Source organism: Alosa alosa, chromosome 24 (assembly GCF_017589495.1).
Source record: "Alosa alosa isolate M-15738 ecotype Scorff River chromosome 24, AALO_Geno_1.1, whole genome shotgun sequence".
NCBI lineage: Eukaryota > Metazoa > Chordata > Actinopteri > Clupeiformes > Clupeidae > Alosa > Alosa alosa.
Window position 1 is genome coordinate 9433754 of NC_063212.1, and position 26910 is coordinate 9460663.

At 47.3% G+C, this 26910-nt stretch overlaps 1 protein-coding gene across 1 annotated transcript; it reads left to right on the forward strand.

Moving 5' to 3' along the window:
• The first annotated feature begins 65 nt into the window (after positions 1 to 65).
• Positions 66 to 26650, forward strand: neurl4 (neuralized E3 ubiquitin protein ligase 4). Its single transcript, XM_048236615.1, has 29 exons — positions 66 to 262; positions 4210 to 4795; positions 4899 to 4964; positions 5517 to 5980; positions 6780 to 6891; positions 7194 to 7282; positions 7450 to 7522; positions 8265 to 8538; positions 9019 to 9200; positions 9572 to 9657; positions 11309 to 11471; positions 11810 to 12020; positions 12487 to 12563; positions 12670 to 12748; positions 12923 to 13092; positions 13715 to 13843; positions 14234 to 14379; positions 15499 to 15717; positions 17826 to 17924; positions 18481 to 18644; positions 19620 to 19779; positions 20028 to 20186; positions 21505 to 21684; positions 22427 to 22520; positions 23091 to 23198; positions 23387 to 23531; positions 23820 to 23932; positions 25142 to 25304; positions 26417 to 26650. The coding sequence occupies exons 1-29, from the start codon at positions 98 to 100 to the stop codon at positions 26619 to 26621; spliced, it is 4881 nt and encodes a 1626-aa protein (XP_048092572.1). The 5' UTR covers positions 66 to 97; the 3' UTR covers positions 26622 to 26650.
• Positions 26651 to 26910: the final 260 nt, after the last annotated feature.

Below are 26910 nucleotides of genomic sequence, written 5' to 3' on the forward strand. Positions count from 1 at the left end.
CATCACTCTGTATGGGTTAGCAACATGATTAGCAACCCACTGAAAGGTATTGCATTGTCGTGAAGAATAGTGTCGCGAAACGTGCCGCCCAGCGAAGATGGCGGCTGAGCTGCACCCGCGCAGCGGAAAGCTGATCGGCCTGTCGAATTCGAACCGAACTGCCCAGCGTAATCAGCCAGTTCAGGAATTTAATCATGGGTTGGTCTTAAGTCGGGAGCCACTTAAAGATCGCGATGTCTTTACTGTTCGAATCGACAAGAAGGTAAACAAATATGCCACTAGTGATGAAAGTGTGAGGTGGGAATGCGTTGGGAGTGGAGTGGGACCCGGGTTCGTGTGTCTGCAGTGCCGATCATATTGCATGGGCGTGTTGGCTTGGACAGTCCCTAACGAAAACTATTGACTAGATGACTTGCTTGCATTTTTCCTGCTGAGCGGTTGTTGGTCGAAAAATAAAGTTCAGTAGTTGCATTCGCCATTAGTTATCTAGCCAGCCAGCCAACGTTATCACATTCGCACTCTCATAGAGCGCCTCCCTAAACATTAAGCTCAACAGACATCTCGCGCTTGCTAGTGATCAAGGCAGTGTCAAGTGAGTAGCAAGAGGCAGCCAGCTAGCCATCACTGATGTGTAACTATAGAGCAGGCTATATCATATTTGAGGCAATGAAACGTTACACGTAACAGATGTGATTTGACCATCAAGTATAAACAAACTTCTCTGAAGTTAAGACATCCACGCTTGTGAACAGAGTGATATCACGTATGATCAGCTAACTTGCTATTGCTGTCAAATGCATCAAGCTAGCACGCGAGAACATATTTTTTTAAACCATAGCTTGGTCTCTTTTTTAAACCATAGTGGTCTCTAACGTTGGTTGCTCATGAGCCGATCAGTCAGGTCATAATGTTTGTAACAGCTTTGTATGAACGTATCTCTATGGTTGTTTTGAGTGGTAAGGTTTAGGGTATGGTAAGTTAGCTAGCATAGGCTTCAATGTATCTACTGTTTGGGATAACGGGGGTTAACATTAACCTGTAGTTAGCCAGACCTGACCACACACGTCAAATGAATAAGATAGCTACCAAACGTCACTGAACAAGTTGTGCATTTGGGACCTCCTTACAAATATAGTAAGTATGTCCACTAGTTATTCTAGCCCAGACCTCGAAATATGTTACCTCGAAATATGCTACCTATGGACGTAAACAATCTAACGGTAGCTAACGCTAGGTTAACACCAAGGTAGTGATTTTTTCACGTCTTAACATTAATACTTGGCTAGCTATGGTACTACGCTGTTCAGCTTTCATCAAATAGGCTGCCAAGTAGGTTGTATTGGAGCGACGTTTGGCATTTGTCTTCATCGTTTAATTCGTCCGAAATGGATTATATATAACGTTTATTTCACGGGCTCTTTCCATGAATGACCTTGTGTTCGGTTGGTTGGCTGTCATTGTTGCATTGGTTTTTACTTATATTATCAATTGTGCCCTACAACGACTGACTGGTGCTTAATATTTCACATACCTCTCATTTTAAAATGTACCAGCTATGGTAGATTGCTTCAGTCAACGGCACATGCCTGCCCTTTGCATAATGTCATTCTATCTTCGGTTCGCCTTGTGTGACTACATTAATTTCTATGCCTTCTTTATGTGCATATGATGTTATGTTAGTGCTTTATTGTCAATAGCATGACACCAATACATTTGCATGTCGTCTCTGTACTCAATGTCACTGATGCCATCGCTCCCATGAGCGCTGTTTTTCCAAAGGCTCCTCCAATATGATTGCTTGCTGTGGATTACACCATGGTTCTCTTTGCAGTAACTCCGGGGCATATTATATTATTTTATATTATATTATATTATATTATATTATCCTCAAATCAGGCCACACAAGCTATGCAACGTCATGTCAACCTTTTTCAAACCGGTAAAATGAATAGAAAACTACATGGTAGTAGGCACCATGCTACAGACAGTTATGAAGCAGATCCTGCATGGAACACTGGGAAATCGATGCGCCAGGATAACTTGGCTGAGCATTATGCCAACCCCGATGCTGCCGAACTGTTTATAGTTCCCTGCTTTTGGTATTGAGTAAATAGACGTTTATAGATCGTGTGTTGATTGAATGCAGACTAGTAATTCAGGGCCTGGTTGACACATTTAGGTTTTGCCATGTGAAACGCACGCTACACTTCCAGTGAGGTTGGGTTAAGATGGTTAGAGTCACAATATGGTTTAGTATAATATGGTATCTTTATGGTACTGTATAATATGGTATCTTTATGGTACTGTATAATATGGTATTTTTATTTGCACCATGGTTGGTCACATGAAAAGTGAACATAAATGCAGTGCAATGTAATGTAATGAATGCTGTAGCATTGTCTTTGGAGGGGGACAGCAAGGGACAGAGGACTGGATGGCCTCCTAGGGTATCTTCCTAGAGAGTGGAAGATGGATTGCCAAAAAGCAACTTCAGATCACTGGTCAGACGGTGGTTACATAAGCAGACAAGAGAAAGAAGGAGAGAGAGAGAGAGAGAGAGAGAGACAGATGGATTGACCGATAAGGCTTTAAGTAGAGAGGGAGATCTCTCCCCAGCATCGTCGAGCGGGCACAAAACGCTGCCTGCTTTTCAACTTCCTAACCTAGATCTGTCCAGCTGGTGTGTACTACTGCCTTACTTAGCACTAGGAGGACACTGGTGAACGTGTGCCCAGCCCACAGCGTAGGACTTCAGGAAGAAGATGAGCAGGAGGTGCAGGGAGAGGAATGGAGTTGGGAAATAAGAGCTCTCAAGAACAGAGAGCAGTGAGCGATAGAGATCGGCGTTTGAAATCTGATTCGCCTCTTTGATACAACAGTAAGTCGGTTGTGATTTTGTTGCCGTCGGTGCCGCAGCACCTGAATGTAGGCTAATACCTGAGCCGGCGGATGTGGAAAGAGATAAGGAACTGGTTTGCCGTTTACTGTCTGTCTACATTGGACTTGCGTATTAAACCTGGCAGGCAATGTTAGAGGAATGAGTGGTTAAGACATTACTTAGAACAATGTGCGAGGCATTGTTCATCCAGAGTAATCAAAGTGACAAAGAAGGTGAACATTTGTGGGTACTTATTTTCAGCATTGCAATAGCTTATGAATGAACTGACATTGTCATGGACACACTCTTGCTACATGTACTAGGCTACTTACTACACCAATCACTTACTACAGTGGTTCTCAAATGGGGGTACGCGTACCCCTGGGGGTACGTGAAGGCACTCCAGGGGGTACGTGAGATTTTAAAATATACATATATTTAAAAAGTAGAATCCATGCAAAAATACTTTAAATGATTGTATTTTATACAATTATTTAATAAATATTTCAGGAAAATATAAGTTCATAAAATGAATTTTATATTTCGGTAGGCTATTCAATTTCATTATCCTAAAAACCCAGAGTTCCCCCCATACCAGGATGATTCGACCCAACCTGTCACATGCCACCCGCCATCACCTGTCAATCACTGTCAAAACTCAAACAATGGAGTCGTGGTTGAAGCATAGCTGTAGGTCTTGTGAAAACACGGAGGGACAAGTGGCAAAGAAGGCCAAACCAGAGCCGGCAAAATTCCGGCTGTATCTTGAAGAAAATGTTTTATTTTAAATTAGACACTGATGGCACAGTGCTCTGTTTTAAGTCTTTTTTTTCTCAACTAAAATGCTTTCTTTGCTGGGTTAGGGGTACTTGGCTGAAAAAATATTTCACAGGGGTACATCACTGAAAAAAGGTTGAGAACCACTGACTTACTACATCAATCATTATTTGACACTAAACATCATTAACCATTTTTTTGTTTGTTTTATAAATGACTGAGTATATTGTGTATTTGTCACTCACTGCCGACAAAGTACTGTAGTAGTCAAGCCAATCTTTTTGCTCAGCATCAGAGATAGTCTTCCACCCCTTACTGCACCACCTGAGAGTATTTCCTGACACTTGACCACATCCCTTCCTCTCTCCTGGCAGTTGGTTATTGGAGAAGCCAATCTTGGTAGCCTTACTCCCACTATTTTTAGGCAAGGCTTTATTCATAGCCGATTTCGATGCAGCATATTCACTTCAAGGTCTTTTTAGGAAGGCGAGGGTTCTGTGGAGTAGAGGCCAACAGTTTAACGTGCTTGTCCTCTCTCCCCCAAATGTGCTCAGGTTAACTCGTGGAGCGGGTCCATCGAGATTGGCGTGACGGCGCTGGACCCGGCTGCGCTGGACTTCCCCAGCAGCGCCACAGGACTGAAGGGTGGCTCGTGGATCGTGTCTGGCTGCTCGGTGCTAAAGGACGGGCGCTCGGTGTTGGAGGAGTACGGCCGCGACTTGGACCAGCTGGCCGAGGGCGACCGCGTGGGCATCCAGAGGGACGGGCGCGGGCAGCTCCACCTGTGGGTCAACGGGCAGGACTGCGGGCCCGCCGCCTCGGGCCTGCCGCCACGGCTATGGGCGGTGGTGGACCTGTACGGCAAGTGCACCCAGGTGACCGTGGTCAGCTGTGAGCCGCCGCCCGACGGAGGAGGGGGGGCAGACGAGGAGGCCAGGGCCGAGAGCGAGGACGGCGTCTGCGCGGAGGAGGAGGACGACGACGAAGAGGAGGAGGAGGAGGAAGAGGAGCCGGCGGAGGGCATCATCGGGAGGGGGCGTGCTGCCGCGGCGCGCCGCAACCAAGACAATGCGGCCATCGCAAGTGCTGTGGCGGCGGCAGCAGGAGCTGCAGCCCTGGTGAATGGGGGCGCAGAGGAAGGTAAAGACGACCTGCCATCTTCTTGTAAGGTGTGTGTGTGTGTGTGTGTTGTTTTTGTCTGCCATTCAGTTTTTCTGTCTGTCATTTCCTTCTCCTGCTTCAGTGCCTGAACTTTCAAGAAGTCACAGCCGGCCAGACAAGTTCCCCAACAACCTAGACCCAGAGACAGGTAAGGACGGGCAACACTGTATCAAAGTCAAAGTCAAAGTCAGCTTTATTGTCAATTTCTTCACATGTTCCAGACATACAAAGAGATCGAAATTACGTTTCTCACTATCCCACGGTGAAGACAAGACATATTTTGCCAATTTAGGTCCACAGACAAACATAACATTCAAGTAAACAAAAAAAGTAAGTAAATAAGTAAATAAGAGGGCACATATAATAATGAAAAAATAAGAGCAGCACTGTATACATTTGCTTTGTTAGTTTCCAATCATATAGCGTGTGTTTTTGTCAAGGGGAAGTAAACCTGACATGGCAACTCTCTCTTTTTCTCCTCCTCACCATTTCATCACTGTTATCACTTTTTCTCTCTCTCTTTCTCTCTCTCCATCTGGTCCTGCTCTCTGACCTTGCACTTTACCTTTCATACCGACTCTCAACTTTTTGTATCCCGCATTCTCTCTCCATCTGTTTTGTTATACATATATACCTTCAACACACACACACACACACACACACACACACACACCTCTACATCCCATCCCTTCATCCGCAGTGCTGACGGAGCACCAGCTGTTCGACGTTTTCAACAACGCCATCGTCTCGCTGTACCGCTCGGAGGATGAGAGCGGAGGACACCTAGGCTCTGGGGGGGAGACGGACTCTTCCAGGGGGGCCATGGACGTGTCCAGGGCTGGGTCCAGCGGGACGGGATCGGGGCCCGGTGGAGGGGAGAACAGTAGCAGCAGCGGAGGCGGTGGAGGAACTACGCCCAACGGCGAGGGATCGGGCCACAGTCCCCTGGGCAACGGTGGAGGAGGAAGTGGCAGTGGTGGTGTGACCGGAATGGGATCGGGCAGCATGACGACCAACGACGCGCTGCTCTTCCACGAGAAGTGCGGCACGCTCATCAAGCTGAGCAACAACCACAAGACGGCGGAGCGGCGACGTCCCCTGGACGAGTTCAACAACGGCGTGGTCATGACCAATCGGCCGCTGCGTCACAACGAGATGTTCGAGGTGAGTGCCACTTGGTGCATCTAAATAAGGCGCTTTTTAAATATATTGTGTTATTGTTGTTGCACCACGGTTTACGGGAAGCTTTACGAGAAACTCCGCGTGAGACACCACATGATGTTTTATATGCTTTGCTGCCAACACTTTCCTGTAAACCTAACTGCCTCTCACTCACAACTTTGGCTACAACAAATTCCCTTTTCGACGTCAATAAAGCAAGTGTGACTGGATTTTATTTGATTTTAAAGAGGGAGTGCAGGCCTGAGCTAGCTAGCCTGTGAAACAGTGAGTGTGAGAGTGTGAAAGAGATCTGATAAAGACAGAAAGAAATCTGAGAGGGATCAGAGACTGAGAGGATTATAGGAAGTCAGACAAAACACACACAGCACAGATAACAGAGAGAGAGTTTGAGAGTGTGTGTGTGTGCGTGTGCGCGTGTGTGTGCGCAGTAGTCTGATGTGCTCTAAAAATGGCGTGTTTCAGGTGTTTGGCTGCCCTCTGATTTTACAGTCTGTTGAGCCTTTATGACCCTGCAACTATTTGAGAGTGCAGGTCTTTGTTTTCTGGCCTGAGTGTTAAAAATTGTGCCAGTGTTGTCTCCCAGTGGCCCTAAGGCAACCTTGAACTGGTTCTATTTTGGTCTCCCTTCAGGGAAAGCAAGTAGATGAAGTGCACTTCTTCTTCCCCATTTAAAGTTGTCACAGTGACTTTGACACTTTAAATCCACAACCCACAATGGAGGGTTTTAGTTTGGTATTACTTTGATGCTACTTTCTTAATATGTTTTTTTTTTCTTCTCCAGATCCGCATCGATAAACTGGTTGATAAGTGGTCAGGATCGATTGAGATTGGTGTGACGACACACAACCCAAACAACCTGGACTACCCGGCAACTATGACCAACCTGCGGTCAGGTACGGTGCGGTTTGGCAGCTTTTTTACTTCCACCAAGGAGGTTATGTTTTCAGGTTGGATAGTGTTTCTATCAGTCAGCAGAATTCCAGAAAAAAAACTTTGCCAATGCCAATTTTCATGGAACATTACATTTTAAACACATTAGAGGGCAGTTGGCCTTGGTAGAGGTCTGTGGACTCCTTGTGCCCAGTCTTGTTGTGAGCTCAGCTGTTATGACCCGTGAAGTCCATGCAGTCTTCTTGAGGCGACTTTGAAACGTGTCTTTGTTATCTAATGGGCAGTTATGCATTGGTGTCTGCAGGAACGATAATGATGAGTGGCTGTGGGATTCTGACCAATGGCAAAGGCACTCGCCGGGAGTACTGTGAATTCAGCCTGGATGAACTACAAGTGAGTGGGTGTGCATGCTCGTGTGTGATTTTATTTATTTTTTAATCTGTATATGTGTGTGCGTGTCTTAAAGAATAACTAGAGCTCAAGCCATCTTTCTCTCTCTCTCTCTTTTCTCTCTCTTTCTCTCTTTCCTCCTCCTTTGTCTGAATTGCTCTGACTGTTAGGAGGGAGATCACATCGGTCTAATGAGGAAAGCCAGTGGCGCCCTGCACTTCTACATCAATGGCATTGACCAAGGTGAGAGTCGTATTTGGGATTAATGTTCTCATGTCCTGCTCTCAAATCTCAGTACGAAAATAGCATTGCAGAAAATAGCCAGTACTGTGTAACAAGTAACTATAATTTTTTTGTGGTGCATTTGTTAGGGCTGTCCGTTTATGGCAGAAATTATAATCTTGATCGTTTTGGTCAGTATTGAGATCATAATTATTCAACATGATTACTTAGTGTGACACCATCCATTTTCTAAACTTAAAAAAGAAAAAGATATAAAAAAATATTTTACATATAATTCAACTGTAAAACAAATTAAAAAATACATGCAAAAATATCATGTTTACAAGCCCAAAGGAAACAAGGGCTGGATTTATAACTCAAGAGAAAACAAGAGCATTGTTGCAAAATAGAATGCAACAAATTCATCTATATTTCTATTATGTTGTTTTTTATAATCATTGGAAGCCATAATGGATGATTAATCGATTAATTTGATTAATTGCACAGCCCTACATTTGGTGGTCTTGTCTTGTTTTCTTTTTGTGTTGTTTATAAGTAAGCAGCTTACATAATGTCACTCATTTTCAGCAGATACTTTAGTTTTATCTTACCATTGGTCAGTCCTTCCGTAACAATTCGTCAGTTGTTTCCTTGACCAGTCATGCATTCTTAGATTTGTTGCATAATCCACCAGACATGATGGACACAAGACAACACTACTTGTTTTTGTTTATTTGTTGTTTACTTGTGTGTTTGTTTACAGGAGTGGCTGCAGCTCAGACGCCAGGTGTCGTTTATGGGGTCGTCGACCTTTATGGTATGGCCGTCAAGGTTACCATAGTTCACAACCATAACCATAGCGACCGTCTCCGGCGGAACAACGCCATAATGAGGGCTCTGTCGCCTGATGTGGGGCGACCACGCCCCTCCCTGTCGTTGACCCCTGACCCTGAAACCCAGGACCGTCTGCTGTTCCACCCCAACTGCGGGCAGAAGGCCGCCATCATTGGTGACGGGAGGACAGCTCTGCGTCCTCAGTGAGTCAGCGGTTTATTTATTTTTTCTATTTGGACATTTTCTTGTCTTTTCTTGTCTTCCCAAATACCCTATTTGTTACAGATAATTACATTTCTGTACAATATTTCTGGTTAGAATTTTGGTCTTATATGAAGATATTGGACATCATTTGTTACTCATTGCATATCGTAGTCTGCAATGTGTTGTTTCTCATTTATCTGACTAAAGGATAGATATTAATAACAAGATGGCCACTAATAACAGAATTAGTGGCCTTGGTGTACTTGTACTTGGCATTTGAGTAATGTTTGTTCAACCTATGTTTGACATTTCTTCAATAATAAGGATCTTGCATTCTCTGTAATATGTATTAATAAGGGTTCAGGTGAACTGCTTTTGTTTGGTGGAAGGAATTTCCAGCCTTGTTTCTGCCCCTCTATCTCCTGTTACACTGAGGCTGATCATCTCCACTCTCTCCAATCTCCCTTTTACCTTGGCAGTGCGACGGACGACTTCAACCATGGTGTGGTCCTGAGCAGCCGCCCGCTGCGCTCCAACGAGGTGTTCCAGGTGCGCATAGACAAGATGGTGGACAAGTGGGCCGGTTCCATTGAGATCGGCGTGACGACGCACAACCCCGCCTACCTGCAGCTACCGTCCACGATGACCAACCTGCGCTCAGGTGAAACAAGTAATCACAACCTCCCAACAAACACCTACATACCATACACATACAGCGCTACACACAAATGTTTAACGTAAGTTTACCTTTTCTAGCTTACCCGCTCTGATATGTTAATTACTGATTTGTAAATAATGTTAATACTGCTGGGAGTGGTCAGTTGTGGGCATTACACCACCATCTCTGTAGTAAGCTGCTCTATCTGATGCCCTGGAGCGTGATCCGTGATGTCAGCCTCTTCAGACCAGGGACTGCTGACTCATGAGTTAAAATGACGCGCTAACGCAACACATGAAACCACGGAGCCATCTAGAAGGCTCCCCGTAGCCTCTCTCCATCTTTCACTCACCCCACCTCCTCCCGTTCTCCAGGGACGTGGATGATGACCGGCAATGGGGTGATGCACAACGGAACCACCATCCTGGACGAATATGGGCACAACTTAGACCGGCTCAAAGTGAGTGAGGGATCTCCCTGGACCTTCTCAGACGGCAGTCCTAAGTGTTCTGTAATGATTTTCTAAAGATAAAATGCACGTCATGTTGATCTTTTCATTTTTTGTCTTCTCTATCCTTCCGCTTTTGGCTTCTCTTTTTATCTCTCATCTCTCCTTTTTCTTCTTCCCTCACTCTATTCTCTCCCTTTTCCCTCTGTTCTGTCACTCATTCTCCACCTTTTCCCTCTGTTCTGTCACTCATTCTCCACCTTTTCTATGATCTTCTATGATACTTCTCTTATATGCTGACTCTTCTTTCTCTCCCTCTTGCACTATCCCTGTCTCTCTCTCCCTCCCTCTCTCTCTTTCTCTCTCTCTCTCTCTCTTGTTCTATCCTTTCCTTCGAGTCGATCCTTCCTTTCCTTCCTTTCAGGTCTCTCTCTCTTGTTCTTATCCCTGTCTCTCTCTCCTCTCTCTTTCTCGCCTTTGCTCTATCCCTGTCTCTCTCTCTCTTGCTCTATCCCTGTCTCTCTCTCTCTTGCTCTATCCCTGTCTCTCTCTCTCTTGTTCTATCCTGTCTCTCTCTCCCTCTCTCTTGCTCCATCCCTTCCTCCCTCCCTCTCTCTGTCTCTCTCTCTCTTGCTCTATCCCTGTCTCTCTCTCCCTCCCTCTCTCTCTCTCTCTCTCTTGCTCTATCCCTCTCTCTCTCTCTCTCTTGCTCTATCCCTCTCTCTCTCTCTCGCTCTATCCCTGTCTCTCTCTCTCTTGCTCTATCCCTGTCTCTCTCTCTCTTGCTCTATCCCTGTCTCTCTCTCTCTTGCTCTATCCCTGTCTCTCTCTCTCTTGCTCTATCCCTGTCTCTCTCTCTCTTGTTCTATCCTGTCTCTCTCTCTCTTGTTCTATCCTGTCTCTCTCTCTCTTGCTCTATCCCTGTCTCTCTCTCTCTTGTTCTATCCTGTCTCTCTCTCCTGCTCTCTCCCTCTCTCTTTCTCTCTCTCTCTCTCTCTCTCTCTCTCTTGCTCTATCCCTGTCTCTCTCTCTCTTGCTCTATCCCTGTCTCTCTCTCCCTCTCTCTTGCTCCATCCTTCCTCCCTCCCTCTCTCTGTCTCTCTCTCTTGCTCTATCCCTGTCTCTCTCTCTCTTGTTCTATCCTGTCTCTCTCTCCCTCTCTCTTGCTCCATCCCTTCCTCCCTCCCTCTCTCTGTCTCTCTCTCTTGCTCTATCCCTGTCTCTCTCTCCTGCTCTCTCCCTCTCTCTTGCTCCATCCCTTCCTCCCTCCCTCTCTCTGTCCTCTCCCTCTTGCACTATCCCTGTCTCTCTCTCCCTCCCTCTCTCTCTTTCTCTCTCTCTCTCTTGTTCTATCCCTGTCTCTCTCTCCTGCTCTCTCCCTCTCTCTTGCTCCATCCCTTCCTCCCTCCCTCTCTCTGTCTCTCTCTCTCTTGCTCTATCCCTGTCTCTCTCTCTCTTGCTCTTCTTTCTCTCCCTCTTGCACTACTTCTGCCCTCTCTCCCTCCCTCTCTTTCTCTCTCCCTTGTTCTATCCCTGTCTCTCTCTCCTGCTCTCTCCCTCTCTCTTGCTCCATCCCTTCCTCCCTCCCTCTCTCTGTCTCTCTCTCTTGCTCTATCCCTGTCTCTCTCTCCCTCTCTCTTTCTCTCGCTCTCTCCCTTTCCAGGCGGGTGACACGGTGGGGGTGGTGCGCAAGGAAGACGGTAGTCTGCACTTCTTTGTGAACGGCGTGGCTCAGGGCCCCGCTGCCTGGAATGTGCCGCCCTGCGTCTACGCCGTGGTCGACCTCTACGGACAAGCCGCCCAGGCCACCATCATGGACGACATGGGTAAGAGAGCGAGGGACAGAGAGGGAGCGGAAAGAAAGAGATGGTCAGGGAGGACTAAAGAGAGAGTGATAGAAAGTGAGGGAGTGTAAAGGGAGAGTCTGTAGATGAGTGCAGATGCCATGCTCAGTTGAGAAGACCTGCTGTCTTAGTATTATGCATGGGATGGAAATGAGGTAATGTTACATAAGGCAGCAGACTGGAGATTTGCATTGCATATATACCTCAGTCTAATCTCTCTTTTGTGCCAATTTCCTCTTCTGTTTTTTTTCTCTTTCATATTCTCTTTCTCTCATTCGCTCTTCACTCCTCTTCCTCTCTATCCCTCGCTCCCTCTCCAGCTGACCTCCCCCCTCTGCCGGACGACTGCTCAGAGGGCCCCATGGCCATGTCGCCGGGCAGCCCCTGCTCGGTCGGCGGCGGCAACACCACCAACGACCTCCGCTTCCACCAGATGCACGGCACCAACGCGGTCATCACCAACGGCGGCCGCACGGCACTGCGGCAGAACTGCCGCAGCGAGTTCAACGACGCCATCGTAATCTCCAATAGGTGTGTATGTGTGTGTGGGCGGCTCGCTCTTTATTTATAGCCAGCTGGACAGTGAAGCATGTAGGTCTTACAGGGTGGACATTCCTAACCGGGGTCTCAGACATAAATAAATAACGTGTATGTATATATTATTCTTAATATATCAGGCTATCGTGTCGGTTATGATTTGTGTATCCATGAGGCCCTTATAATCTTGATTTCATTCCTACAACTTGGGACTTGTCTGGCCATGAGTCGTGGTAGAGTTTGTTCTTTACTGTGCTTAGAAGTCCTTTGGTGACACAAATGGGCCACATTATTCAGTGTGTATTGAAACGCTTTCTATTAATCATATGGGTCCCCCAGTGAGGCCCACTCTCTGTCTCTTTCTTACTGTGCTGCTTTGGGAATCTCCCATCGGAAATCGCAAAGCACCTGTTTCATCCAACAATATCCATCCATAAATGTCCATTACTTGCTCTTCCAGGTGCCTTCGAGATGGAGAGCTCTTTGAGATAGTGATTCAGAAGATGGTGGACCGCTGGTCAGGCTCAATAGAAGCAGGTGAGAGGGAGAAAAGGTGTTTTTACTACGTTACCCAGAGTGCCGACTCATCTCAGTGCTGTTGTATTCGGCTGTGTGATGTACCCGTGTTGATGTTTGTGTTCAGGAGTCACGGCGATCAGGCCAGAGGAGCTGGAATTTCCCAACACCATGACAGATATAGACTATGACACATGGATGCTCAGGTATGCCTGTGTGTGTGTGTGTGTGTGTGTGTGTGTGTGTGTGTGTGTGTGTGTGACATGCCTACCCTTTTGCCTTTCCCTTTTTGCTTCTCTTCTCCTCTCATCCTCCTCTCTTCTCTCTCTCTTCCCTTTCACCTTTGGGTCCCTCCTTCCCTCCCTCCATCCCTCCCTCAGTGGCACGGCCATCATGCAGGATGGCAACACCATGCGGAACAACTACGGTTGCGATCTGGACTCGTTGACCACGGCCTCGCGGATCGGCATGATGCGCTCGGCCACTGGCGACCTGCACTACTACATCAACGGCGTGGACCAGGGCGTGGCCTGCACAGGGCTGCCCTCAGGTACGGACCAATCAGGGGAGAGAGTGAGCGGCTTCCCAAAGGTACAGACTAAGTAGAGGAGAGAGAGTGAGGTGCTGCCCTCAGGTATGGACCAATCAGGGGAGAGAGTGAGGTGCTGCCCTCAGGTATGGACCAATCAGGGGAGAGAGTGAGGTGCTGCCCTCAGGTATGGACCAATGAGAAGAGAGAGAGTAAGGGAAGGAGAAAAACACAACACAAAACAATGTGTTTCCAAGTCTTCCAAGTGGTTGCTGATATTTGAGTTCAACAGCCAAGATGAAGGCAAACTTGCCCAAACTTCAGTTAATAGTAAAAGAGAAGGGAATGTCTTGCCACTGTTTATATTTCATCAGCCAAAAGCTTGGTTTTCTGTTTACAGAATATTTACTGAATCAGGACTGAGTGTGAACCTTTTTTAATGCTAGTGAGACAGTGGTGGATCCTGGGGAGAAATTTCTTGAATTTGGAAAAAAGTGTACAGACCCCCCAGTTATCTTCCTCTCATTCTTTATATATATTTCTCACACTCTCTGTTTCTGCCTGTCTCTCTCTTTCCTCCATCCACACCTCTCTTTCTCTCCATCCCTCTCTCTCTCACTCTGTCACCCCCCCTGTCTTGCAGAGGTGTTTGCGGTGATTGACCTCTATGGGCAGTGTGTCCAGGTCTCCATCACCAGCTCATCAGGGCCTCTGGACAACAGCCTGTGTACCAGCAATATCACAGAAAAGAGCTTCCCCATCCACTCCCCAGGTATCGTGTGTGTGTGTGTGTGTTTCTGTGTGTGTGTTTCTGTGTGTTTCTGCCCACGTCTACTTTTTTTCTTAAGTGTGCACTCTACCTGTTCTGTTTGGGTGTTGCGTAATCTCAAAGAACTTCTGCTTGATGATTACATTTTAGTCACAACCTGGAGTAGCTTTCTCATATGAACACAAAATGAATTTTTTGAAATGACCATTGAATCATTGAGCATTGATTTGGCACTTTATAAGTAAAATTAACTTGAAATTGAATTGAAATTGAAATAAGACTTAGCTGGGGAAAGTTTTTTTTCCCCTGTGGATGGTTAAATGGACTGAACTGGACAGTGCTCTCTCTGGAGGTGAGGCTCTTCTCTCCAAGGCTAACTCTGTGTTCTGCTAGTGGCAGGGGTGGCTCACCGGCTGCACAGCAAGCACGGCAAGAACATGGTGCTCCTCGGAGACGGCTGCCAGGCACTGCGGGTGGGCAGCTACGCACACGGCGTCGTCTTCAGCGCCAAGGAGCTTAAGACCGACGAGCTGTTTGAGGTGCGTGCGGGCGGCATGCGGGAATCTGCTATGGAAACGAGTAAACGTAAACCAACAGCAGTGACCAGGCCCATGCATTTCAGACATGTACACGGTCGCAACTGAGAAGTAGTTTTACTGTATGTTGATCATGGAGCAATATGTCTACACATTTCTCTAGCAGGGTACAATAACGTGATTACTACTACTATTCCTACTACTTACTATGTCAATTTAGAGAAAAAGCCTGCCCTTACAATAGTGACCAGTATCAAAAGCTGCTTCAGACACAACCTCCGCAGTATATGCGGATCTTTGTCAAACCGAGGTCCGACCCTTTGGGTGATTCAGATATGATGCTAACCTGCGGATATTATGTTTGAATGATATGTGTGAAATTACACGGAACACGACGATATGAACAGAATCTCTGCGTGGTTGAACACACATGAATGAACAGAATCTCTGTGTGGTTGAACACGCATTACGAACAGAATCTCGGTGTGGTTGAACACGCATTACGAACAGAATCTCCGCGATGGTCTTCGCCAACGCTCAGACACTGCATGCTCATTTACATAATGTCCAGTCAGAAATACTAGGAGGGGAGTAGTGTAAGAGCCGGCTAAGTTTGGAACTCCAAATAGCCGTTTATGTTGTTCAGATACACGGCCCAACCGCTTGACATCCGCAGAACATGCGGACTTACACCCATGTCTGAAAGCAGCTATTATGACACAGGACAAGATGTCAGATTCCTTGTGCTAGTGGTAAAGTTATGGATATACATACTGGTGAGCGGTTTCTGCCTTACCTGCGTGTCCCTATACATTAATCAGATCAGGTGCCCTCTAATCTTAATTGATTTCACACCTTACACCTGACCATGCATGGCAGAGATTAATCAGGTGAAGTGTTCTGGGGACAGGGAAAGCCCCTAGGGAGTCCTAACCTGGATTAGGGATGGAGTTGACTTTGAATCCTAACCCAGATAAGAGTTAGGAAGGGATTCAGGTACGAAAGCCTTCCTTGGATATGCTATCAGTTGTCACTTGTCACTTCTTCAGTCATCACTCATTTATTGTTATCAGTGGTCAGCTGTTAACTGGTAACCTCTGTCCTCCTCTGGGGTCTGTGCAGGTGAAGATCAACGAGGTGGCGGAGCAGTGGGCCGGCTCGCTGCACATCGGCTTGACCACGCTGCAGCCCGCCGAGCTGCCCTCCTGCCCGCTCAGCGACCTCTCTCCCTCGCTCACACAGCTCAGGTCGAAGGTCACCTGGCTGCTGGCCGGCTCGGAGGTGCGGCGCAACGGCGTGCTGCAGCGGCAGAACTACGGCTGCTCACTGGACCGGCTCACGGTGAGAGAGAAAGAGAGAGAGAGATGGGGGGAGGTAGAGCGATATGTGGAGAAAGAGAGGGAGAGATGGGGAGGTAGAGAGATATGTGGAGAAAGAGAGGGAGAGATGGGGGGAGGTAGAGAGATATGTGGAGAAAGAGAGGGAGAGATGGGGGAGGTAGAGCGATATGTGGAGAAAGAGAGGGAGAGATGGGGGGAGGTAGAGAGATATGTGGAGAACGAGAGGGAGAGATGGGAAAAGAGAGAGAGAGATGTGGAGAAAGAGAGGGAGGTAAGAGGGGAGAAAGAGAGAGGGAACATGTTTGAGCAGTGGTGTGCACCAGTAATGCTACTACAACAGACTCACTAAAGACTAAAGAGAGGGAGGGAGGGAGAGAGAGATGGAGGAGAGATAGAGAGAGAGAGAGAGATGGAGGAAGGGAAATGGAGGGAGGGAGGGAGGGAGGGAGAGAGATGAAGAATAGATGAAGAGGCTGAGCGACTGGTGGAGGGGTGGAGAGACAGAGTGGGATGCAGGGAGAGGGGAGGCGCAGGAGCTGCTGTGCAGAAGCCAAGCTACTTGCTGTTCACTGGACCATTACGCTGAAGAAGAGAGAGAGAGAGAGAGAGAGAGAGAGAGAGAGAGAGAGGAAGCACACAGATGGAGGAAGATGGGAAAGGAAGACAGGATGTATAGCAAATCACTGCAGTGGTTCACAGTGGGAAAGATGGACGAGTGGATTTTAGGGAGGAGCGGGTATTCTAGAGAGGGAGGGAGGGAGAGAGAAAGAGTGTGCAAAGCTGTGCACTGCTGACTGGGCTGCAGCAGCCCACTTGATCAGCTCACAGTAGGAGGCAGGGAGATTTGAGAGGAGAGGAGCCCAAATATTAGGGGGGGAGGGGGGGTAGGAAACAGAATATTGCAGAATGAGAAAAGGGGGTTAAGGAAAGGCAATCTGGATATTATAAAGAACAACATGTAAGAGATATGTAATAAATAGAGCGAGAGACGAAGGAAATGGTAGGGAGAAAGATTCACATTGAATGATGGTGGGGGAAAGGAAACTGAATATCAAGGAGAAAGAGAAGGTGTTTTGGGAGAGGGCGAGAGGGAGAGAGTGGAGTGTTCAGTGATCCACTGCAGTGGCAGAGCTCTGGCTGCCTGCTCAAGCATCTTATGTCAAGGAGGAGAGGAGAGGAGGAGAAGAGTAGATGAGAGGAGAGGAGTGGGAGAGGAGATGAAAGGAGGACAAAGAATATTAGGAAGAAAGGGAGGCTCGCCGCTGAGGCAGAACAGACAGGCTGCCTACTCGAGCGACTCAGTTACAATTTACAGAGAATGGGATGAGTGGAAAACGAGAGAGATGGTGAGACAGAGAGAGGAAGAGAGGGGGGGCATGCACTCAGGTCAGATCTGGGAAGGAGGAGGTGGAGGAGAAAAAAAGAGAGAGGGAAAAGAAGTGATGAGGGAAGTGAAGAAGGAAGGAGGGGACATGACGGATAGTGAAGGAATTCCTGCTGCTCAACTGGTATAGCAAGATTCTTGCAGCCAAGGTCATATCTGTGAATCTGAAGGACTCCCACTAGATAAATCAGCCGTCTTTGTTGCAGTGGGGCAGTAAGAAACAAATGAACGGATGACTGAGGGAGAAGAGGTTTCACAGAAAGACAAAAGATGGGTTTTGGACGGAGAGAATGATGAATAAATATGTGAGAGAGAGGGAGGAGCAGATTGTAATGGCTGTGGAGATCGGCTCAATCAGCTAGACATTAGCAAGAAAAAGAGAGAGAATAGAGGGTAGGAAAGAGAGAGGAGGACAGAGGGATGAGGTGAGGAGGGAGGAAGAGGAGGATAGAGGGATGAGGTGAGAGAGGGAGGGAGGGAGGAAGAGGAGGATATAGGAATGAGGTGGGGAGAGGAAAGAGAGGGAGGGAGAGGAGGATAGAGGGAGGAGGTGAGAAGAGCCTGTTGAGAGCAGCTGCATTTTTTATCTGCCCACTCACTGTCATTTTCCATCTGCTTCCGTGTGTGTGTATTTGTGTGTGTGTGTGTGTATTTGTGCGTGTGTGTGTCTTTGTGTGTGTGTGTGCGCGTGTGTGTGCGCGCGCGCGTGTGTGTGTGTGTGTCAGGTTGGGAATCGTGTTGGAGTGAAGAGATGTAGTGATGACACCATGCACATCTTTATTGATGGAGAGGATATGGGGCCAGCTGCTACAGCGGTAGCAAAGGTAAATCTGATCACACACACTTGCACCACATGATGCCATCTGCCCTATTCTCATTTTAGTTCCCAAACACACAACCACCTGCCATGCACAATTTATCCATCCCCATTCCGTTTTCTATTTACTTTCTCCACACACACACACACACACACACACACACACACACACACACACCTATTACTCTACTTTCTGTTACTCTACCTTCTGTTGGCTCACTTGCCCATGCTACATATCACAGTTTGCTTTTCCTTCATGCTGACTAAGCAGACTCACATTCACTATATTACTCAGTGTCATGTTTTTCTTCTTCAGACCCTACATAACCCACACACACACACACACACACACACACACACACACACAAAAAGGACAGAAGCAGACACACACACACACACACACACACACACACACACACACACACACACACACACAAAAGGACAGAAGCAGACACACACACACACACACACACACACACACACACACACACACACAAAAAGGACAGAAGCAGACACACACACACGACCCACTCATTCCCTCTGTGTGCTTGTGTGCCCTGCAGAATGTGTACGCGGTGCTGGACCTGTATGGCAAGGTGACGGCCATCTCCATCGTCAGCTCGTCCGCCTCGGAGGACACGGAGAGTGTCAAGGCGCCCTCGCTCTCCTCTGACAGCTGCAGCGAGGGAGAGGAGGACAGCACGCCGGTGAGAGAGAGAGAGAGAGAGCAAGAGAGATATGGGGGGATAGAGAGAGGGAAAGGGTGAGTGAGAGAGAGAGAGAGAGAGAGATGGAAGGATAGAGAGAGAGGGAAAGGGTGAGGGAGTGAGAGAGAGAGAGGGGGGGCAGAAAGGGAGAGAAGAAGGACACGCCAGGAAGGAGAGAGAGAGAGAGAGGGAGGGAGGGAGGGATAGAGAGATAGAGAGATAGAGAGAGAGAGAGAGTGGCAGAAAGGGGGAGAGGGAGGACAGCACGCCAGGGAGGAGGGAGATGGAGGGAGAGAGAGAGAGAGAGAAGGGTAGAAAGGGGGAGAGGGAGGACAGCACGCCAGGGAGGAGGGAGATGGAGAGAGAGAGAGAGAAGGGTAGAAAGGGGGAGAGGGAAGACCGAGTCAAAGCCCCTTCTGTCAGCCAGTCAGCGCCTGCAGAGGAGATTTACACAGCACACGTTAGTGAGGAAGAGGACGAATAAATAGGAGATGATGATGGCGCCCAGGAGAGGGAGGGAGGGAGGGAGGAGGAGGAGAGATGGATGATGGGAGAGCATCAGGGGTTAGTGTGAAAATGAAAGGCACTTCACCTGACCCTCACCCCATCAGACAGGAGAGGGGAGGTGAGAGATGAGGGAGAGGAGGAGTGAAGAGGGCGAAGGTGAAGCAGAGAAGAGGGCAGTGAGGAAGAGGTTTAGTCACTTCCCCGTCCACTAACACCTGACCAGTGTGCGAGAGCTGGCAAAGGAAATGATAGGGGTGATGAAGGAACACAACTCACTGGGGTAAAGAGATGAAGGACGTGGAATAAGATGCTGAAACTGCCCAACATTTACTACTTTTTAAAACACTACTGTTTTAGTAGTATATAATCCTATATAGTCCAGTGAAGTTTATTTATATAGCGCATTTCATACATGCTCTGCAGTCATATACACTCTGTCTACTGTATGTTGTGTCCATCTAATGCCCCTGGTCCCTGTGCAGTGTGAGGCGGAGCCGACTCCAGGTGCCCACCGTCATGGCCTTCCTGGAGAACCACGGGAAGAACATCCAGCTGGGCAATCAGAACCTGACGGCCGCCAGGGTGTCCAGTTACAACCAGGGCCTGCTGGTCACAGCACAGCCCCTGCCTCGGCAACAGCTCTTTCAGGTGTGTGTGTGTCTGTGTGTGTGTGTGTGTGTGTGTGAGAGATAGAGGGAGAGACATTTGGTACCCTTGTTTGTTTGTTTGTTTATTTTGTTATATAACCAATGCAGATTATACAACCCCATTTCTCTTGTTTTTTCTATATGTATTTTGTATTTAGAGTGTGTATGAGTGTGTGCGTGTGTTTGTCTGTGTCTGTGTGTGTTTGTTTGTGTTGTCATGGTTATAACCAGTCTCCTGTGTTCCATCAGTTCCAGATCGACCGTCTGAATCCATCGTGGACGTCGTCTTTGTCGCTGGGTGTTATTGGTCACTCACCTGACAGGCTCAATTTCCCTTCCACGGCCTGTTGTCTCAAGCGTTCCGTGTGGTTACTCCAGAGAGATTCCGTCTTCCACAACTCACTCAAGGTAGCACGCACACACACACATGCACACACACACACACGCACACAAACAATCACAATCCCATGCACACACAAGCACATGCACACTAGGGGTCGGTGTCGATTCGATTTAATTTTCAATTTGAAAGTCACGATTTGATTTTCGATCTTTATTCATTTCTATTGCTTTTAATGCATTTTTGCATTTGCATGCATTCCTGTTTCGAGGGGGGCTTTTATTTTCAGGGTTCCCACAGGTCATGGAATTTCTGGAATATTTTGTGTAAAATTTAGAAAGTCTATTCCAGACATGGAAAGTCAGGGAATTGGATAATTTTGGGGCAAAGTCATGGAATATCAGGGAATTTTGCTCCGCTAGCGCGTCGTGCCTAACAACGCCCCTTAGCTGTTGTAGAATCAGCGTAACCTACGGCCTCTCAGGGTTTATTGCTTAATTATGGACCAGCATGCAAAATTTGAGCCTCCTACATGGTTTAGTTCTTGGGGTATGGGCTTGTGAACTTAGACAAAAAAAGAGGCCGAACAAAATCGACATCCCCCTCTCCCCGTAAAACTGGCTGTAACTTGGAAAGTATTGATCTTACATACATAAGTAATTTTACAGTGTGTCTCCTGGGTAACATAGGTACACCTGGTCATTTTTTCAGAACTTTTTTGAGACCTAAGTGCGTGGGCCCTGGTTGAATTGACCTGGAATGACCCTGTAGTAAGTCATGGAAATTCAGGGTTTTTTGTCAGGGAAAAGTCATGGAATTTTACATTTGACTTAGAATGGGAACCCTGTATTTTGAAACTGTTGTTTTATTTTGAAACCATTCCTACCGTGAGCTACTTACCAGGACAGACATAAACGAACATGCATACAACAAACAAACAAACAAACACAGTGAAATTAATTATACACGGAATGATAATTTGATTGTTATAGCACAGTAGAAAGAGACACGCGATTAGTGTTCATGGAATATTACACTGTTAATGTATGTTTTATGCCTTAAAGTCATTTTAAGGCATAAAATCTTGAACTTCACTTCCTAAGTTAAGTAAGTTAGTGCATATTTTCCACACCGGGGATTTCAGAGAAGCAAGAGGTCCGAGGTCGGTTGATGTTGACGCACCACACTTCAACACGTGTGTGTGTGTGTGTGTGTGTGTGTGTGTCTCTTGGACACACACACACGCACACACAACTGTTGAGGTCTTGGCATTTTTCCCTCTGTTCTCAACCTGCCCTAATTCTCACTTAGCATGCATGCTCATTGCTCATTGCTCACAGTCACACTCTCTCTTTCCTTCTCCTCTCTCCGTCTCTCCCCCCTCAGATCTGTGAGAACTACGGTCCCAACCTGGACACGTGTCCCGAGGGCACCGTGCTGGGGCTGCTGGTGGACGCCAGCAGTTGCCTGCACCTCTACGTCAACGGCATGGACCAGGGAGTGGCCGCCCAGGACATCCCCAGCCCCTGCTACCCCCTCATCGACCTCTACGGGCAGTGTGAACAGGCAGGTTAAGCCCACTGCACAAACAAACACATGGGGGGGGTGGGGGAATAACAATGGCTAATCTGCTTGTTTACACACACAGCCCTGATTGACTCCCTGCAATACACTCTGGACGTTGCTGTGATGTTTTCTGGGGAATAGTCCACCATGAATGCACAATTATCAACAAACAGTGGACCAGCTGTGAAAAACTGAAAAGGAGTTTCAGTTTTATAGAACACTTCAAGACAATTTTTTTATTATGTGATTGGCAGTGAATTGGTACTATAGGGTGTGCTTCCAATGCTTCCATGGCAACATGGCTACAGTTGATAATGTTATCCTGTTTTAATATCCTAAATGCATAGTGGTTGACAGCATAATTTGTAGGACCTCTTGCAATGACTGACATTGTCAGAGCACAGACAAATAGCCTTTGGCTGGCCCTTTGCTGGCTCTCTCCAGCCCAATTATACTAAGCAGGAGATCAGCTTTGAAACTATAAAGCACACTGACGGACTTAGCCGGCCCTGCTTCTAACAGGCCTCGCTCATTGTATCACCCTCGTAATCTGCCAGCTTTTGCAACCGTGCTGCCTAAAATACTCCAGTCTGACCCGGGTTTAGGCGAGCTAAGCTCATTTGACGGCGCCTGTGTTGCTTGGCACGGTGACTGTGGTTCCCACGGGCGTCTTATCCCCGAGACGACCACGGGGAGAGAAACAAGGAAGTGACACGCTGCTTCTTTCTGGTTGTCATGGCAGGTCACCATAGTGACCAATAACGTGCCGGAGGTGGGAGCCGAGAGCGGGGAGACGCGTTGCCAGGCCGACATGGAGAAGGCGGACATGGTTGATGGTAAGGAAAACCCGTGGAAGTTTGGAACTCGGCCTTTGCTCTGCCTGGGAAGAGAGCAAATATTCATTCAAAATATCATTTTCATTCAAATATTATTTAAGCTTTTTTTTTTTTTTTTTGATGACCTCCCTGATTGGACTATGTATGATTTTCAGAATTTCACTGAAATTTGTATATTTGTACACCTATTAAGTAGTTCAAATGTTTTATTCTAATACATTTGCACTAGTTGTGTATATTTTAGGCAAAATCTTTACTGTTGTCATATGATGGTGATAAGCTGAGGTATATGAGACCATCACCCGTTGTAGGTTAGCGTACCTACAGTATGTCATGACTGACTGGTGAGTGTGGACTGATTGAGGCAGGAATGGGTTTGTTATCCATCTGTGATCATGCACCAGTTTGAATTCTAAATCTGAGAACTGGTGTAACTTGGCCAAGCACTTGCACAATAGCTCAGACCTCTGCGTTCCTACCTTCATGCGTGCCACTCTCTCCCTTTTTCTCTCTCTCTCCCTCTCCCTCCCTCCCTCCCCCCCCCTCTCTCTCTCTCTCTCTCTCTCTCAGGGATCAAAGAGAGTGTGTGCTGGACGCCCCCTCCGGAGGTGAACCCCAACAAGACGTGTGAATACCAGGCCCTGTGCTCCCGCTTCAAAGACCTGCTCACTCTACCTGGTGAGCACCTCTTCTCTCTCTCTCTCTCTCTCTCTCTCTCTCTCTCTAATCCTGGTTGTAAAACATATTTAAAAGTCACAGCACAAGTTTTTTTTACAGTCCTTCATTTTCTACCTGATTTTATTTGTTAGATGTAGAATATTTGAGAAGGAATAATGAAATGTATTTGTCACCCATCTCTCCTAAAGACGGCTACTTTAACGAGGATGCCAAGTATAACCTGTGTTACTGTGAGTCCTGCCACAAGCTCCGTGGCGACGAGGCGTACTACAAACGCGGGGAGCCGCCCCGGGACTACGCCCTCCCCTTCGGCTGGTGCCGCTTCGCCCTACGGTCAGTAACATGTCATTTCACTTCCTGACCAATACCCATTTACCTTTGAAAGTAATGGTTTTGCATGGATAAACTTCTCATGTAAACTCTAAGAACTGTCATTAAAGAGGGTAGACGAAAATAGAAGTACTCGCTTGATAGATTTTTGTTGTCTGTTTTTTACTGTTTGAGAAAACAAAGTGCAAGAGATTTAGTCAGGAAGTGATATAAAGCTGAGAGAACAGTGTTTGTCTTCTGTGGTAAAGTGGATTGTGTTGGCCCTTATGGTGCTCATGCTCTCGTGTCCAGGATCAAGCCGCACTGTGAGGTGTCCAACGCCTTTAAGAAGTGGCACATCGCCTACCACGGCACCAGCGTGGGAGCCCTCCGACGCACACTGGACCTCAGCCAGCTGCTCCCAGGTCTGGGAACGCTCCTCTCCTCTGTCCTTTCCTCCATCCTCCATCTCCTCTATCTGTCCATCCCTACATCTGTTATCGACCCCCACCCCCCTCTTACTACACCCATCTCTCCATTGTCACTTTGCTCTTAGGAACACCTTTTCCAATCTCTACCCATCCATCCATCCATCCTTTCATCCTTCCACCCATCCTCCCATTTTATTCCATTCTATTTACTATTCATTGATTCAGCTTTCAGACTCCAACCTCCACCCACTCATGTCTGCACTGTCCTAAAACACACACTCATCCATCTCTCCTGTTCCCCTGTGTTTCCATTCATTAATCTCAAGTCTGTCAGTTGGCTTATCCGCTCCCTGAACTCTCCATTTACTAGCCATCCTCCTGCATTGATTGATTGATCCATCGTCAGGTCCTAATCTGTCTGACCATAGTTCACTTATCCACAAACACAACCTGACAACAAGACTTGAATCTGTAATTAACGGAGGTTAAAAGAACAAAGGAAGACTGTTGTTGTTTGTTAATTCATGGTTCCCACGGGTCATGGAATTTCTGGAATATCATGGAATTTTGGAAAGTCTGTTCCAGACATGGAAAGTCAGGGAGTTTTATCATTTTGGGGCAAGGTCATGGAATATTATTTTATTGTAGCAGTTACTATAGCAGTTTAATTTACTTGCCAAAATACATTAATATAAATACAGTATATTTCCACACAGAATCGGTCTATATCTTGTTATTGCCTTACTGCTCACTTGAGTAGTTGTGGTTAGTCCAACTTTGTTTAATCAATGCCCATTTATTCATCTCCCACTCTAAAAAATGCTATGTCACTCTTATGAAATCTTTAGTTGGTATATTGTACCCTTCATTATAGAGTAGGTCATGGAAATTCAGTTTTTTTTTTTTTTTGTCAGGGAAAAGTCATGGAATTTTACATTTCACTTGGTGTGACTTTTTTATAGACATGTTTTTGATGTCTTGAAAAAAAATGGATAAGTGGAGAATTTTAAGGAGTTTGAAATGAAACCCTTTCCTTCTTACTGGCCCACCATGACGTTTACAGAGACAGATTGCTCTCAAATTCCAAAATCGAAAAAATTAAGTAGGAAAGGAGGTCTATGTATGAGTTTGAAATGACACTTAGCACCTTGCTGGCCCACCATAGAGTGTTTTCATCTGACCATCTGATGTGGTCTTCCACAGCCGAGTCGTCGTCCATCTTCTCCGTGTCCCCGGTGAAGACGGAGAGCCAGGGCGGCTACGGTGAGCCGGAGGAGAACAGCGCCCCCGAGAGGGAGGTCCCGCGTGTGCAGCTCTCGCCCACCATGCGCTACTCCGGCCTGGAGATCTTCGCCCCCAAAGTGCAGTAAGTCGAGGGAGAGGGAGGAGTCCACTGCGTCTGTTCATCGCCCTGTTTCCTTCTCTTTCTGTTTATTATACCGTCTGTCCCTCTGGTTCTACATGTGTCTCTCCCTCTTAAAGGAGACATCTGGCGTCTGTCCCTCTGGTTCTACATGTGTCTCTCCCTCTTAAAGGAGACATCTGGCGTCTGTCCCTCTGGTTCCCTCTGGTTCTTAAAGGAGACATGTGTCCCTCTGGTTCTACATGTGTCCTCCCTCTTAAAGGAGACATCTGCGTCTGTCCCTCTGGTTCCACATGTGTCTCTCCCTCTTAAAGGAGACATCTGGCGTCTGTCCCTCTGGTTTCTCTTAAAGGAGACATGTGGTTCCACTCTCCCTCTTAAAGGAGGGCGCCTGTCCATCTGGTTTCTACATGTGTCTCTCCCTCTTAAAGGAGTCCCTGGTTCCACATGGTTCTAAATGTGCCTGTCCCTCTGGTTCTACATGTGTCTCTCCCTCTTAAAGGAGACATCTATGCCTGTCCCTCTGGTTCTACATTTCCCTCTTAAAGGAGACATCTGGCGTCTGTCCCTCTGGTTCCACATGTGTCTCTCCCTCTTAAAGGAGACATCTGGCGTCTGTCCCTCTGGTTCCACATGTGTCTCTCCCTCTTAAAGGAGACATCTGGCGTCTGTCCCTCTGGTTCTACATGTGTCTCTCCCTCTTAAAGGGGACATGAACATAGGGCCTCAAAAATGTCCCCCTTGAGTGTAGCTAACAGCTAAAAGCAGCCAGGCTGCTTTACTCTGGGGGCATGAACATGGGGCCTCAAAAACATGTCCCCAGAGTGTAGCGCTGTAGTTGCCTGGCTGCTTTAGCTGTTGGCTGCAGCAACTCGCTGGGTTAAACCAATTGTTTAAGTTTTTTCATATCGACTGTTCTCGGTGACCTTGAGAAACAGAGGTCTATCTGTGTTTTGATGGAATTGTTTTTTTCTCGCACTTGTTGACAGACTTGTGTTTCTATGGCATGAATTATTTGAGTTTTCAGATGTAGGTGATGTTAGAGTGAAGTTAATATTAAAGCCTTCCTCTGTTCCCCCTTCACCCCCCACCCCTCCCTGTGCTCCCTCTTCTAGATTCCGGGACCCGCGATCCCACCGCTGCCACCTGGCCCAGGTGGCCTTCCAGGTGTGCGTGCGGCCGGGCTCCTACAAGGTGGGCCCGCAGACCCTGGGGCTGAGCGAGCCGCTGGACCCGCGTTTCAGCAACACCGAGATCGAGTGGGTGACCAAGGAGCGCGGCGGCACACTGCTCTACGGCCTGCTCGTCCGGGTGGAGTGAGGAGAGGACCTGAGGGAAAACAGCCTGAAGGGAGGGGGAAGGGAAGTTGGGGGTTTGGGAATGGGAATGGGAATGGGGTGGGGGTTATAGGAAGTGAACAAAAGAAAAAGAAATGGAGGACAAACGAAAACAAAAAATTGGAGGGATGTTCTTGGAAGGAGCGGAGGTGCTGTTCTTGTGCCTCGTTTCCTGCGTAACCAAATTTTGATTCCCTTCTTCCATGCCTCCATACCCCAGCCACCCTATGAGGCCAGCTTCCCTTCTTTTTACAAGCTACACCCCTGAGTCG